The sequence below is a fragment of the Anguilla rostrata genome, chromosome 3 (genome assembly GCF_018555375.3).
Source record: "Anguilla rostrata isolate EN2019 chromosome 3, ASM1855537v3, whole genome shotgun sequence".
Taxonomy (NCBI): domain Eukaryota; kingdom Metazoa; phylum Chordata; class Actinopteri; order Anguilliformes; family Anguillidae; genus Anguilla; species Anguilla rostrata.
In genome coordinates, this window is record NC_057935.1 from 49832620 (window position 1) to 49850035 (window position 17416).

The following is a 17416-nucleotide window of genomic DNA, read 5'->3' on the forward strand; positions in this document are numbered from 1 at the left end:
CTGTTATTCCAGGTACTCAGTCCTGCACAATGGAAATCACCTTGAACAGGAGAAGCTGTCCCTGCAGAACGACACAGAATCCCAGGAGTCGTGCTTCTGATGGCAGCAGAGACAATTCCATGCTGAAGCGGGACAGACCTGGGCCAAGGCCACCATGCTGGAAAGTACCATTCCATTCTGATAGCCCCTGTGTGACTGAAGGATGGAGAATTCCAGAACCTCTTTGTGTCTGGCCCTTGGTCACAAGGTTAGAACTGTACAGACTTGCAATTCAAAGGAACATTACTTTGCCAAAGGTATTTAATACAGTGATATGTTTTTTTGAGATCAGCAAAATAACATATTTCAGGCAGTGGCGTGATTTTATTTTGATCAAAAAAAGGAAGTAAAGGAGAGAACAGACAGAAACTCTGGAAATCTATTCAGACCCTTTTTCCTGGATAATGGAAAACATTTACTGAGGCCTAGTTAGTTGGGAGTTTCTGTCATGCACTATTTCATCAAAATTACACTAAATTAAAATGAACAAGCCCCTATGAACAAAGGTGATACCGTGCCACAGTGACAAAGGGTAGAGGTCACAATATTGACATTCAATTTTGTGTGGTACTCAAATGCTCCCTCTTCTTCCCTCTCCCTCTTCTTCTTTCTAATTTATTTTCCTACTGAAACAATGGCAATGCAGTCCTACTTTTTTACTTTCACTTTGCAATGTCTTAAATTTTGGAAAATGGCTGAATTTGGGTAACTTATTTGTATGGGAACAAATATGCCCATTTCATAAGAAATGTTTACCAGATATCTGTGAAGAAGTACTATTTTATATAATAGCATAATTTCCTTATTGCCAGGAAATTGTATCACAATGAGCATTGCACCGGAAACGCCACCAGGTTACTATGAAAACGCAGTGCTTGTCAAATATGTCTGACATTGTAAAGACATTCTTTCTTCCATTTGTTCTGTTTTTGGACAGGTTTCTTACCAATTCCTTTATGATTATATGTTGTTGTTGTTGTTGTTGTTGTTTTCAGTTAAATTTAACTTTTTGTACAGGATGTTTAACATGTTTTTACACTAAATTGTATTTTACACTTGGCCACAGAGCTTATGATCATGGTTGTGTCTGGCACCTGGGCAGCTCTGGCTGTGTTCTCTGGTGTGCCACACCTTGTGCAATGTTCTAAACTAAAAACTGCCCTCCTGCCTGTCTGTTTTACTCGCAAGTGCCTAACATGACCAATGCCCCTGAAAAACCTCTCCTCAACTTTCAATATCCACTGACTCTATCCCTCCATTCGAGAGCCGTCACTTATCACACTATGCTTCTCACCCATTAATGATTCTCTTTCTCTTTCACGTCTCACCACATTCCTCTCCTTCCTGCCTTTCTCATTATCCAGTCATCCTTACTGTACTCTACATTTCTTGTTTTTCTTCTCCGCTCCACTCTCACCATCCTTCTCAATGTCCTGCACCCAGTGTGGTGTGTGAGATTCTTGAATTTGGAGATAAAATACAGAAACAGTTTATTTGGAAGTATATTTAATATATTTATTCTAGCCAAAGTTTACAACTTCATGCTCCAATGAATGCCTTTTCTTATTTAACAATAACAGACAGGGAAATGTCACAGGTGGTTGTCGAGAAAATATGACACTGCCTGTTGGCATTCAGGATAATTAGGCCCAAAAAATGTCTGATGAATTGAGCCCGCTCAAAAGATGTTCTGGGGATTGTGAAGTGATCCAGTCACCCACATCGAAGCTGTCCTTGGACACTGCATGACATTTTACAAGATGACATTGAGTGTCTCGCCCACAGGGAAAGGCTGCTCTTTTCTTCATAGGTTTCAAGATGTCAGGACCACTATTTTTGGATATATATTGCAACAGGAACACAGAACTCCCCTGTATGATTCAGACAGATTAAACCAAACATTTGCATTTGCTTGAACGCTCCAAGCATCTATCAAGCGGTCAGTGTATAATGTTTTGGTACATTCTCGGTACAGTATATTTCATTGGCTCTTGGAAATCCTGGAGCAATTAAGTTTCTATGTTTATTCATAAGAAGCAGAAGTCATCCTCTCCAGATGGCATTTCATATCCTTGAGAAAATGTGCAGCTCAGTATGAAATGGAAGCATGCAGTTATTATACAAATTGCTCACAATATTGCTCTGCTCCCTCAACACCAGTTAATTCTGTCCTTTCCATGAAGAACTTGAGGGAGTTTAGTGCAGCATTGCACTGAGCATGAGTCTTTGTCCTTCTAATTTAACATGAACCCTTTGGCCCCATCATGCTCTGTTGACAACCACGTATGCACTTTCTTTTCCTTTGAAGCATTTGATTTCAGGAGCATTTTGTCTATGCACAATTCTTCCTTTTTTCAGCTCTGCTTGGTATAAAAGTCTAATGTCCATTTTCAGTCAGCAACATTTGTATATTTATGTCAGCAATTTGTATGCTGAATAGCAATGGCGGATAATCATTGTTTCATCACAGCTTTGTGTTGCTGACTTGCCATAGCATGACACTGAAGGAATGGCATGAGTTAGAATGTAACCTTGACCTATAAGGCGATGTGCTGTGGTAACAAAAAAAAAGGCCAAAGCACCTCAGATCAACTCTCAGACTCCTACACCGTCATATCACAGTCCAGAAGGCAGTAGTGCTATGAGAATGCTGTCCCAAATTCAAGTGACATCATTAAAATCAGTTTGTTTGAATAGTTATCCCTTTTGGGTTTTGGTGCATGTTTTCATCTCCTGTGTGCATAAGGTACTATTGCTGTACTTTTTTTGCAGCCATTGTCAATATTTCCTGAGACCAAATGTTCAATGAGAGTTTTACAGAAGCATTGTATGCTTCTGCTAAATGGTTAATCTCTGAAAATAAAAACATGTAACATGCCACATGATACAGTCTTATGAAGCCTTCATAATGCCTTTATAAATGCTAAGTAAATGGGGACTGCTAGGTTGCTCATTTAGTTTAGGCACCGCTCTGAGGTGCATTAAGGAGGCAAACAGTCTCTGTTCAAATCCGGACTGTGCCAGTGCCAATTGTGGCCTGTCGCTCCATAGGGTAACGTGCAATTTTCAATTTCCTCGTTCCCGATATGAGAGGATTCTGTCATTTAGAGGTCTGTGTTCATCTTCCTCTGACTCCACTCTATGCAACCTTAGCTGTAGTCTGTGGTGTAAAAAGAAGCAGCTGGTGACTCTGACTTTCGGAAGAGAACCGTTCATGTCTACCCTCTCCCCAATTGGCAGTTTGCACATGAACATGGCTACAGTTGCAGACAAATTGGCCATTCCAAACTAGGGTGGCAATTGGATATGCTCAGTCCCACTTATTTATTTTTTTAATTAAAATATTAAAAAGTAAATTTTAAGTAAAGATCATAATATTAGTCAGAATTCCAACATAAATTGTGAAACAATACATTATAGGTTTCTGGGTCATAAACTGGTTAAAACATTTGTGATCTAAGAGGATTATACTTATTAAGGTTTATGAATGCTGCATAAGAGCCACTTTTGTTGTAGTATTATTAAGCACATTGACAAGTGATGGTACTTTTTGAGAGAAACTGATTTTAATGATAAATTCCATTTTCCACTTCAGTTTATAATGTTCCCTTGTGAACAGTCAAATATACCTCATTTAAATGTTCTTGTTTTTTTACTCAGATGGTTAGAGTATATTCAAATGTTTGTATTTTTAGAAGTAAGGAGAGAGATCGGGTGCAACTAAATTGCAAGCATTGAATTAAATCTTTGCTTTGTTACTTTGTTTTATGGTGATAGCCAGGGATTTTAAAGTAAAAAAATGAAGGATGACAAATACAGCGTCAACAAATATTGTACGTTTTTCCTTGAATTAATTTAAAAGTTATTACCCTCCTTTACTTTTTTGTCTGGTCCTCCTCCTTTTACTCTTTTAGTATTATTATTGAACATCTGGAAAGAAGTATACATATATTTAGAGACTTGTATTAATATTAATCTTGAACATAAGTATGTGTAAATTCCCCTTTATCAGCCTCTTTTAACAGTAGAAAGACCGTCAGACTCATCCAGCATAACAGCATTGATTTCAGCCGCCACGGCAACCTAATTTCATAAAGATTTGGAAATATCATGTTGCAAAACTATTTTCTTAAAATAAAGAACACAACAATATCTATTTCAACATTTTTATTTCTAATTTATATCAGTTTTGTTATATAGGTATGTGATCACAGTCAATCAGATATTCCTATGCATTTTTCTGTTCTTCTATTTAATTATGGTTTCCGATTCAACCAGGTGTTGTAATGGACCCACATCTTTGCACATTTCGCCACCTATGAATATGGGCAATAAGCTGGAATGAAAACCTATATTGTAAGAACATACCCCATGTTATTTCTAAAATGTTGTGATTAGGTTTGTTCCACATGAAAATTTGAGCTAGTGTGATATTGCAACCACTTCAGCAATAACATTATTTATAGATGTTCAATACAAGATTATTCAAAATGATTATAAACCTCTTGCCATTACAATCAACCTTTTGCCACTTGTTGTGGTTTACTATGTTCATCTGCTATTCATTCTCTATTTATGTTTTGAGCCCAATTGCAACAAATATTTTTTATTTTATTTTTATTTTTGGTTCATGTGAAAAACCTGTTAATTTGCTACAGGTTGTCTTTAATTCTCAACTGCAACAGTCTTTAAGTGTCTTATTATCCCCTTGATGAAGAAACTAAAACAGTGAAGGCCTTGAAGCAAAAGATTTTTAGGATGGTAGGCTAATAGTTTGTGAGGGAGAAATCACACGCTTTGTGAAAGGCTTCACTATAATACCCAGAATCCAAGAGCACAAATGGTGCAATGCAACCTCAGTTTTGAAAAGTACTGATGTTCCTGACTCAGGCTTCATGTGATACAAGTAAAATAATTTTTGGTTGTATGCATTTCTTTTTCCAATGAGCGTGAATAGTTAGCCTAAATGTAATGTCCAATGCATACATTGAAGTTAATTTAAATCACATTTTGACTCAAAACTCAATAATGACAATAATGAACATAGCACTATTCTTATCGTGCATATATGTATACATGAAATCAAAAATATATTTCACTAAATGCTGCATGCAGCTATTAAAGTATGAATGGACTGTCATTAGGCCTTCATTCTGGTCCATGCATTTATATGTTAAACTGGGTATTCTGCACTGTTTTAGCATGCTGTGTCCAATGGCACTAACAAGTAAAACAAAGGAGTGCGGTGGAGGTAAAGCCACTCAAGCTTAATATTGCCCTGGAGCAAAGCAGCCAACTTGAGTATAAAACTTGCTTACATTTATTTCTTTTTTTTTCTTTGTTTTTACATTTGCTTCCAAAAACATTTTTTGCATACAAAGCTGGCTAGCTGTTTAGCCCTAAGCCTGTTTTGCAAATGGTAACCGTTTCACATAAAATAATATTTCAACTCGCAATGAAAAAGGTGTATTTCATTTGCATAAAGCAAGGATTCTCAAACTCTTGGGTCCCACTGTTTATTCTAGTTTTTTCTCAGCCCCTGAATTGTGAAATTTAATTGTTCTTTTAATCTCTGTCGTGGGCTTGTTTATCCTCTTTCGTTGATATCATGTCAAAAATAGCTATGCATGACATGAAAAGTCCCAAATTCCTTCCCATATTAATTCCAGGATTTCTAGCAAGTCAAGTCAAAGTTTCATATAACGTGCGGCATGACAAATGATTTCTTCAGAAAGCTGTTAATGTGTTCATTGATTACATTTCAAAGTGATAGATGACTGACTGGAAACATCATTGATGTACTAGTTACTTGAAGTGTATTTTCTTCCTTTAGACCTCAAACCACCAAATGCCCTATACTTCCTATTGTAAATCTGGCAGGTTTACAGAAACTTTTTTAAATATCTAAAACAATCTTCCCCAAAACAGACTGGGTCAAAACATACACAGAAACTGAAATAAACCACAGACAGTACAATATCCCTTTAATTTATCAAGAGACTGGCTGCAAAAAGAAGAATCGAGAGTGGGACCCCAGAACTGTGTCTGGGAACCCAAGGCATGAAGCAATGTAGCATGTGCTAATAAAATCAGTTTAACGTCACAATTTCACTTTCTTTAGTCAAAATAGAGAGTAGCAGCACTTTCTAATAATTTTTAACACATTCATAATCACTTGACTATGGGTGTATGTTTATATTTGAGTTTGTTTCACCAGATGTTGGTCTAAAGAGAGGCAACTGAGGTCAGCGAAACTGCTGACAAACGTCCTTTAAAGACGTGAAAGTTATTATCAAACAAGTGCGATGCTAGTGACGCTTTAACTGAATCACAACAAGGACGTGTCACGAGTTCACTGCAATATATTTAAGAGATCGAGATGACCTTGTGGTTGGTTCCATCTTGTTAGCAACATGCTTAGCTAAGTTCAACACAATTAGCTATTGTTGCCAGGAAGTGCAGTAATGCAGGGTTATGTCCTTGTAGTCAGTAGTGGTCTGCGAGTGGTATGTAGCTACTTATGCCAAAGAAAGACAAAGTACATACAAGAAAAGTTATGTGTAGACCTTAAAATAACTTCCACATTTACCTGCTAATGCCATAAAAATGCAAAACTTTTTTTTCTCAATTTATTATTATTATTTTTTTGTTTGTTTGTTGTGCTTGCCTCAGTACTGCTTGTGTACTCCAGTGCAACATGTCATTGTGTTTGTGTGTAGCACTTAAATTCCTGAATAATCTCTTCTTCTTTTATTCTTGGGGAAAACTAAGTTCAACCTGATGAAATTCAAATTACACTATTTAAGATATATAGGCCTGAATTCTGTAAGCATTTGGTCTGAACCTTGACTCCAAATTATATGTAAATGCTGATATTTTCATGAAAATTTGAAATTGTGACTGAGAGGTAGGAGGTAGGGGAAACAAACTCTTTCATTTAATTGTGAAACAAAGTAGGACAAACGTTGATTGAATCCAGGACATAGTGTTGGGAATTTCTGTACATAGTGATATATATATATTTATACAAAAGTATAATGAGGGTCCTATGTTCAATTCAGTTCAGTGGATTCAGCAAGTCACTTCATAACATTCATACCAGCTGCACTATAATATAACAACAGGTTGATATATATATATATAACGCAGTATATACCATACAATGTAATACAGAGTCTCGCAAAGCCGCCAAATAAGATTTTTATTCATGTTTTTTTTTTCACTTCACAAATGGGTGTAATTTGTTTATTTACTGATGATCACCATGGAGAAATGCCCCCAAATATCTAAACGCAGCTTCTCCATGATGTGATATTCCAGTTTTCACATTCAATTAAGACAGTTTACAGTATATGAAGAAGATACTTTGTGTTGGTGTGTGAATGTCCCTCTTATGGTTTCCATGGTGCCCGGAATCCCAGCCTTAAGATAAACAGGAATGTGTGGGGAAGACAGCACAGAGGCCAGATGAGATAAACAAAAGGAAATACCTGAGCGAGATCTGCTTTTTCTAATTTCAACTAATGTTTGTACTAGTTATCTCCTTTACAAGAATTGTAACATTAGTTCATAAGCATCTGTCCATCAGTAGTTCCATTACGCTACCCTGCTTTACATTGCCAGTTTGTTTTCTATGTAATGGAAACACCTGGCACCCCGGTCCTGCTGTGTGTTTTGCTGGCTCCATGCATGGTTCTTGCTTGCTGCTGGGCCTCTTGGTGAAAACTAGCCGCAAAGCTGATGCTGTGCCCAGGCTGGCCTTTCAGAGAGAGGACATGCAGATAATTACTTTTAGCTCCACCGAGAAAACAGAAGTAGAATAAGCAGAATGTACGTTGTCACCAAACAAACCCTGGACAACTGTTTTGTAAATGACACCAAACAACACAGGGAAGTCTCAGAAATAAGGTGCATTTGTGTTGTGTAACTCATCGGTATCGATGAACTGTAGCCATGTGGTACACCAGGGATCACATGGATGCAGATGTTAAGCAATCTGACATACAGTAGGCCTTCGGATGCGCACAGGTCGTATTAAAGTGAATAAATAAATGTGGGTAATTTATGAATTTCTGCACAGTAATGTATTGCCACTAATGATGTGGAACCTATTTGGTGTTGGTGTAAGCGTTGCCTGGAATTTGTCGTTTCAAGTCATGCACTTGGTGAATTTAAAGCTTTGATGCCGTGGTATGTTGCAGTCCCTGAAATGACCTTTGACTTTGCCCTGACCTTCTCACCTCAGATTCTCCACCAACTATCATCACTGTGTGGCACCCCAGCGCCCTGGGGCAGGACGTCACAGCATGAATGCCATGTAAATCTCCCAAGAACTTGTATAAGAAATTTTTGTAACTCCTCAGTATTTATTTTGATTGAATAAGATGGGTATTTTCATGTAAGGCTTCTCTTTAAGGGAGCTATGTGTATTACTTTTTTCTGTTGCTATGTGACAGCTCTAATAAATGATGATTATTAAAGGATGAAGATGTAAAATAAAATAAAAAAATACTTGTCTGTGGTTTTATTTTTTGTCTTGAGCTGCTTGATAAGAGCATTTATTTGATAGGAGGGGGCGTAGTATTATCAGTAAAAACACAACCCACATTTATTTCTGCAGGACTGTTTTTTAAAATGTATTTATAGTCCTGCCCTTAACATTAGTCAGACTGAATTAAAAAGAATTAATTGAATTTAACAAACACTGGGCAGCAGTGTGAAGTAATTTATGGAGCTTGGTTTGTTGCCATAATGTTTTGTTTTTGTTTTTGTTTTGTTGCCATAATGTTGTACTACACATTCAAATAGATTTACAATTAAACAGTGTACCTCATCTTGTTTCAGTAAGATACACTTGCGAAGATATCCTTGCTATACCATATTTAACTGTGTATAAGTGTTCCCATCTTACCACCGTGTCAAAGATAATATCAGTATCAACTTTTTATTGTCACAGAAAAGAAAGAAATATAAATCTTCTTCTAAATATGTATGTGCATCAAATCCAGACCATGCTCGTGCTGACTGTGGCCAGTAGCTCCATGGGGGGACGAGCAAATGACGATTGGATTTCCCAGGGTATTGGAGGGTTCGGTCAATTAGTGATACAAATTCAACGCTCCCTATCAACCCCCGCTGGTTGATCAGGTGCTTGTGGACTGCATATGACAGGTCTTCCTTCAGTTCTGCTCTGTGCAGGCTTAGCTGTAGTTTGTGGTGTGAAAAGAAGCAGCTGGTGACACCACGGGTTTTGGAGTAGAACCGTGGGTACCATGGATGTGTATTCTTTCCCAAATCGGCAATGGGGTTCACAGCATGAATGTGGCTGTGGTTGCAGATGATCCCACATTATGGTGAGAATTAGAGATTCTCAGACCCACATTGGGTCCAAATTTAAAAAAAAAAATAAAAAAAAGTATATATATGCATGCATGTGCATATCACCCCAATACCTAATTATGGTTGCCATCTCATTAACGGCCAAGGAAGAGTCATGGTTTATAAACTCTTTCTGGTGTCTGAACTCTCCTTCCACTCCACCCAAATAGACCCACATCCAAAAACAATCTAGCCTATTGATTAAGCCAACAGGTTCTGACTTACTGTTAAGACCATAGTGGTTAGCTGTGAGCATCAGGAAGTAATCCACTCCAGTTAGTTTACAGTGAATACAAAAAATGCGCAAAAAAAAATGTAAGCTGTGGAAGCCACAAGGGCTTGTTAAATGTCAAGGACTTGGATATGTCCAATTTTGAAATTCTGTGCTAAATTCAAAATGTGGGCCAAGCAGTGTTTTCAGGTTCACATGAGTGAGATAATTGCTTCTGTGTGTTATATGTTTGAATTGTCAGAATTTTATTGTGTATCAGACTTAACAAGTTAGTGTTACAATAAAGAGTGGCCTTGGACAGCCAATTGAACATTTTTGGCAATGTAAAGCAAAAATCTGTTTTGAAATTTTTGGAGATTAAATCTTGAATTGGAATAAAAATGATGGGCACACACCCATTATTCCAAGAAACTACAACTAAACTGAGAAGGGAATCTTTTAATATAAAACAAGTAAAATAATGTTAAAAAAGAGAGATAATTTCCTGATGGTTTTAGTTTTTATGTCATGTAATTTATATTTTAAAAATGATAGAGCAAATCGCTCACCCATCAAGTTTTTATGTTGCTACAGCCGATAGTTAGTGATATACTACCTTGTGCATTACAGTCATTCTAGCAGAACTCTTTGGCTTTAACAAACCAGCAATCAAACATTTCTATCATGACAGGAGCCTACGCACTGAAGCCTGATATCAGGCAAGAAAGACAGAGTGCAGCATTGAATTACAGCCTTTTGATTTTTGAAATCTATTCATTTGAGTAAATTAAAGTCCTGCATATATACCGTAGAACTGAGTTTTTCAGAGTCTGATGAGTCCACTTGCAGTTTAGTTTTTCACTCTCTTTCTCAAAGGTTCTTACAGAACTTTAATTGAAACATACATTCTTCCCCTGAAACTAAAATTAAATAATGATGTATAAATATAAATTAGTTTATATAAACAAAATATTATATATAATATAACTAAATATGCATGGATCTCAAAATGAAAACTAACCCAGAGGACTAAACCTAATTGGAAATAAAGTTCAAAAATAGTTTAAAATAATAATTAATACAGTAGCCAATAACAAGATTAACGTTAGAATCACTTTTTACAATGATTTTTAATACAAAAAAAAATTATTTTAAGGAATTAGTTGTTCAAAGAGTGTAACAAGAAACAACAGTGAACAAATGTGAACATAGAGTGCAGCCGCTACGTCAATGCTTGCGTACAATAGCCCAACTAGTCTAGTCATGTCACTCTGTGCTTTTAGCAGTTGAGCAGTCCAGTACTGAATGCTCAAAAGGACAAAACCGGTAAAATCCTGCAGGAAGACATTTTTGCTCATATAGAACATGATGTACAATATACTGTGTACTCATTGAAGCTTGTGACTAACAAAAACAGATTTCATTGCGCAAGAACCTTGTCAAACCATGAGGACTTTGCTGTGAATATGTAGTAAGTCACAGCCAGTACTAATCGGGCATGACTGGAAACCAAAGTGATCATTAAACTCAGTGGACCGTTTGGGCTCACCATTAGTCTCCACTTCATTGATTGACAGATTGCACATCTCAATCTCTCATTTTCCGGTCTGGCTCATTCCCTTTCTATTGTTCTCATTGGCTCACATGATCTCTTCTTACTCATCTGCATCTCCATGGTGCTGTAAAGTTGAATGTTTTCACCTGAATGACGAAGTGCAGTTTCGTGTGGGATTATACTCTTGTTTATCACTCATTATTAGAGGCGAACATTTAGGACAGAAATGTTTTATAAATGTCATTGGCAGGGCCAATTAGTAATTAGCAATTAGCAATAAATCACAGCTATGCATAATGAAAGCAGAGTAAACACATTTTGATGATGAAGTCACACAGTCAAAGCATAAAATGTGATTTAAATATTGCAATATTGCAGAAAAATACCTATGTAATGCAGAAAGTGTCCCCCCCATATGCAGAAATATAAAACTGCAGTGGGATATTTGTGACTTTTTCAGTTTCTTTAAAAAAAACTGTAATCACAATTTGAATTCTACCTCCTTCGCTATTCTTCTTCATCACTGATTTTGGTGTTATTGGTGTGGTGTTATTGTTTTCGTTAAGGGTTTGGGAACTCAGATTGGTTATCAGTGCAATTGAAACTTTACTCTACCTAATTAGAAAACTTTCTCATGAATAACACTTTTGGCTATAACTTTCATGAAATGTTGCTTTGAATATTCAGCACGCAATCCTTTCACAATACTACTTTCCTGCTTTGTGGCACTTCATTATGCTTACTCACCCAATGAACACTCTTCATGAAAAGCTGCATAATTAATTTCTCAATACCATTTTGTGTTATATCAGTCAACTTGAATCAACTTACTTGAAATGAACCGGTTTAATAGAAGGTCATTTCCTACATCCATTGAATCTATTATTTACATAAATTATGATTCATAGCTTTGGGTTGGGTGGTTTAAGTTTGCATCATGTCTATATTTGTTTATGGCTAAGTATTAATACATGTTTGTGTTGGGCATCTTGTTCAAATTGATTCCTTCATTTTCTTAGAAAGGAAATACAGACGTAAGCTTTAGTTTCGCAAAAAAAAACATATATTTCTCATTCTTTTCACATAGAGTTAACTCCGGGGGAATGCAGGGCTAAAATGTCATTTTTACACCCTTTATGTCATTTTGTACAGAATGTTTTCTCACAACAAACACAGAAGATGAATGTAGCTTCATCTTTAAGTCAAAAGACTGCCCAACTAATTATCCAAAATTCTATTGTAGGATAATTGGTGAATAAATTATCAATGTACATTTTGCAAACAATATATCGCCAGCAATTAAAAAGATGATTAGCCACAGGATTTGCAAGCCTGTTTCTAATAACAAAAGCATCTGTGCTCATTGATTTACTGTAATCAAATTGGGCAAAGCCACTGTCAATCTTCAGTTCTCCCTCTGATTGGCCAAGCCGCACGACGGCAAACCATTTCCTCCCTGCTTGGCTCCTTCTATGTGCATTTAATTTGACCTGGAGCCCTTTGCTTTCCTTCACAGGATAGATTAGCCCTTAAAGACGTACTGTATATTCATGATTCTGACTGAAGCCACGTGAGCCTGCCTCCCTGACACTAGGGAGAACGAGGTAAGACAGGCGTTTCTCCTGATTGGTGCAAGTGTCTGCAGTTGTCAGGATTTCACATTTTCGGAGATTGATGGGCCATAATTTTTTTGGATCTTGACCTGCATTTTACCTTGGGAGACATTGACGATTTCCCTGATTGTCAGAGCTGTAGGGTTTTTTTTTTTCTTTTTCTTTTTTTTTTTTGGTTCATCACAGTCATCAGGCTTTCCTTTGAATCCACCTAAGTAATAATGTTAAGGGGCTGAAAGAACAAATTTTGCTCTGATTGTAGTGCTGGGTAAAAGCGCTTACGTTTTTCTGCCTGTGGAGGTCAGACATAACCCCCTCCCCCTCCCACCCTCTTTCTGTGATTAAAATGTTAAAGCACAAAATTATTTAAAAGCAAAAATGTGAAGTGTACTTTGGATGAATGCATGCTGTGTGCAATTTTTAATAATGCCCATAAACAGGAGGCCAGATTTGGCTAGAAGGGTGAAAACAACATGCACTCGAAAATTATAATTAAAATTTGGAAGTCCTCAGAAGTTTTAAGAGCTGCGCTGCATCTTTGAAACTGCCTGAAAAAGCATTTAAGCACAACCTTTCAGTAGTAGTAATAATACTAAAAAGTGTAAACTGTTTCAACCTTTCCTCAGCCAAGCATTGCCCGTTTTATTTTGCTAACCCTTTTCATCTAACCCATTGTTGCCATTTTAGTATATCCTCCCACAGCATTTTCTGATATTTTCTTATTCATTTGGTTATTTGATAATTCTTCTGGGTACATTTTTATAGCACATAATAATGCAACTAACCTTTACAAATGCACACAGTGCCACCCTAAGCTGCCCCGCGCCTGACATTACCCTACATGTGAGTAATAACGTTACAATAGTGATGTCCAGGTGTGAGGCCATCTGGCAAAGGGAAACAGCGCTCTGGTGAGTGTATTGGGGATTGGGGGGGGGGGGGGAGAGCAGAGCCAGCCATGGCAATTTCAGCTATATAATCCCAGCATTTCTCTCTTGGTGCCGATTCCCTGACAGCATCGCTTACGTATCAAAACAGAATCATACCTTTCTGTTTTGCTTTGACGTATTGAGTTCCACGATGGATCCAAGTCACTGCAGGGGCAGGATTAGAGGTAATGGGGGTGCCGTACTGGTGCACCCACACTGTTGGCGTAGTGACGGAGGGCTGAAACATGAATGAGAACCAGGTGCATCCGCTGGAGACAGTCACAAAGCCATTACTGTGCCTCGGCGGGCGAGATGGAGCCGCAAACACGGCTCTGTGTCGCTGTCCTCTCCCTCCCACCTCACGCTCCCGTGTGCTCTGCCCGACCGTTTCTGCCCTCAATTTTATTTTCAGAAATTTTTTGTTTCTTTATTTATTTATTTTTTGCTTTTAGTTTGTTGTTCAGTTCAGTGTTTAGAATTTTGCTGTACTCATGACATAGTTTGAAGAAATATCCAAACACATGTTCCTTTGGATGTGTCCTTAACATATAAGTGAAGTTTACACATTTTATATCTATAATCCCCCGCTTCTGTTTGGCACTAATTTTTTTATTTTATTCTTTGCAGTTATTTTGGAGGCCATTTTCTGTAAGTGAAACTAACCGAAAGATCAGCAGGCTAGACTTTGTGGTTATGCTTCACAGTTTGCATTTTATTTGTTAAAACTTGGTCCAAGGACATAGACTGTTTTTGCAGCAAAGCAACTGGAAAATATTACTTCACTCTAGCATAAAATATTTTTCTTTAATTCTTTAGGGAATGTTTTTGGGAACTGACATTTATCTGATTCCATGATTAAATCACCTTCATAAATCTATCTTTCTCCCTGTATGATCTTTCTTTATAAATAGACCTGCAGTCTTCCTAGGGACCGATATTTCCCAGATGAAGGCTAGAAAGAGTGGCCTGTGGACTGGTGCTGTTATAGTCACCCCAGTTTACTCATGAAAAGTCAATGAGGGTCAAAACTGATGCCTGTGCTCACCCTCCTGCTCCTCATACACCCTCATCTCTTATTATCTTTCACATTCTGTCACCTTTGGACATGGAGAGAAAATGACTTCATCAAAGACTTCACAAAACTAAAAGGTTTGTCTTAATATCTGCCTCATTGAAGTTATCAACAGTTATATAAAACACTGCAACAACATTTGTCACATGGCAAAGCAGCTGACCTGGCCCCAAATTCCAGTTTTTAGGATGGATTGGGGTTAGTGACTTCAGTGAGGTGGATGACTGGTGCACAGCCATGAATAAATCTATACTAATGAAGAGTACTGGATTCTTTCTGGAGATCAATAATGCCATGATGTGGAAGGCATTATCATTATCCATTTGAATCGCCCAGCAAGACAATGTAATAGCCATCTATGTTGTAATGTCTGTTTGAAAGGTCAATTTGTGTAAGCACTGCAGCTGTAATATGACTAGCCATTGCCAACTGTTCTGTTTCTTTTCAAGAACAGTTGACAAGTTTGGAGAGGTTATAAGAAGACAAAGCCGTAACTGTCAGACTTTGTAGATTGGGCAAGAAAACACTGATATATTAAATACCAGCCTGATGAAACTGTGGCTGGTTCCAAACTGTGGATGGTTTGCCATACATCAGAGCAGAAGAATGAATGCGATGAGAGCTTGAGCTAAAATCAAAACACAGCTTTGACTCTAATGTTACACACCTTTTCATTTACATTTTCAAGGGCCAAAACTTCTAGCAAAATACATAAATGGCCATTTGGAATGCATTGTTTTGTGAAGCAATGATGGCATATCTAGATCCTAGACTTCCATCATCCTTCATATTTTTTTGAGTATCCAGGAGAAATGTTTGCTTTGGGCAAAACCACATGTCCAAATTTCCACTTTCACGTTTCCCTCTCACACAAACCCTGTGTAGGTAGGAGGAAGGAAGCTGGGTCCCTCTAGAAGGCAGAAACTCTGGGTGTTTTCAGGACCAGGCTTGATACAGTACCTGATACTATCTAGTACTGTATGCTATGTTATTTTATTTTATGTTATGTCATGCCATGTCATGTCATGTCATATGTTATATACATGCAAAGTGTAGGGTCTATGTGTGAACCAGTAGTCATATCATGATTACACTTTTGTTATCCCAATGTCGTAGTATGATTTTGATGTCACATATGATTGAGCTTTTCCCACACAAAATCCCAAATTTTGTGCAAAAATTAATAAATAAATAAAACTTTGATGTGACAGCTGGACATTTCAGTCAGCACAAATCATTATGTCATAAATCATTATGACAGGTCAACCACTCTGAGTACAAATGCATCAAATATATGGAATCTCAGAAAGAGGCCAATTAGTTTCGCTGGAAAATAGCTTTGCTTTACATCTTCAAGATTTACGATAACTTTTATGGCTGAATGCGCATTGTTGCACTCTTTTCCAACAGAGCCTAGAACTGCTTTTTCATGCAACATGAAATTTTGTGTTGCCTTGTCAATCGAGTCACAGGAGTTAAATGTGACCAAGGCTGATGGTCATTTGCCAGTCTGAGATTTCTGTATTTCTGTATGAAGTGTCAGCACCTTTCAGGTACTGGTTGTACCTAAAGTTTCTTACCCAACTGAAGGTTGTAGTTTCAAATAAGCACTGCGTTGTACCTTGGCAAGGTTACCCATGCTAGTAATATCCAGCTGTAAATGGATGCTATGAAAAGTTGTGTAGTTCTGATAGAGGTTGCTAAAGCCTAATGTAATTATGTATGGTTGAGTTTCCCCAAAGCATGCCATGGTTCACAGTGAAGAGTCAGGTGGCAGCCAGCATAATGAAAAGTAGAGTATATACTTCATATACTTATATACTATATATGTAAGTATACTTATATACAGTATATACTAGTATATATTATACAGATAACTGACATTCAGCTTTCATGAATTTGAGTTAAATGTAAGAACATATAAAAATTTTAAATTAAAAAATTTAGCTTGGATACCATGAATCTATATAGCACTACTGGTGTTGAGCAGTGAATGACAAAGTGTATGTCTATTTTGCCACTTTATGTTTCTTGTGTAGAATAACCGGAATGTTTCAGTCAGAAAACAAAACAGCGTGAACACTTTTTAATTGCCTTTTATGTATCTAAATTGAATAGTGGATGCGGCTTGCAGATGTGTGGGTGAAAAGACTGGGTAGCAGGAATGTTTTCTGAAGATCAAAATGCAATACATCAAGAGAGCTGTCCATCTACTGCCAGTGAAACCCTGTTAAACTGTGGCTTTCATTTCAAATGCACCTGATGTCACAGCAGCAGCTTATTAAAATATGAGTACAGCCAGACTTCTCTGCTTTTCCTAGAACTGCTGCTAGAATCATTAGTCATTTGAACACAAAATGTTTATAATGCATAATTATAGGGCATTTTAGTACAGGGACAAATTTGTGAACCTAAAAGCTTTTCCTAATCACATTTGGATCAAATAGATTTGATATAACGCTGTCGTTGTTGTAGACAGCTGTTGAGACAGTAGCCATTGAACAACACCAGGAAAAATGCCTGTGCTGAAAATCACTGCATGTGTGTCGAACAGGGCAATTTAATAAATCTCTGCTTGACTATTAAGTTAAAATTAAGCCAAAATTAAGTTAATGAAAT

The 17416-nt window shown here is 37.2% G+C and overlaps 1 protein-coding gene across 3 annotated transcripts in view; it reads left to right on the top strand.

The window, feature by feature from the left end:
* htr4 (5-hydroxytryptamine receptor 4) overlaps positions 1 to 6936 on the top strand; it is a 115424-nt gene extending 108488 nt beyond the window's left edge. For all 3 annotated transcript variants that reach the window (XM_064328052.1, XM_064328051.1, XM_064328053.1), the window contains one exon: positions 13 to 6936. Coding sequence is in view for 2 of the 3 variants with exons in the window: in XM_064328051.1 (XP_064184121.1) it covers positions 13 to 100 (88 nt within the window). In the remaining variant the exon portion in view is untranslated. The remainder of the gene's footprint in view (positions 1 to 12) is intronic.
* The last annotated feature ends 10480 nt before the right edge of the window (positions 6937 to 17416 follow it).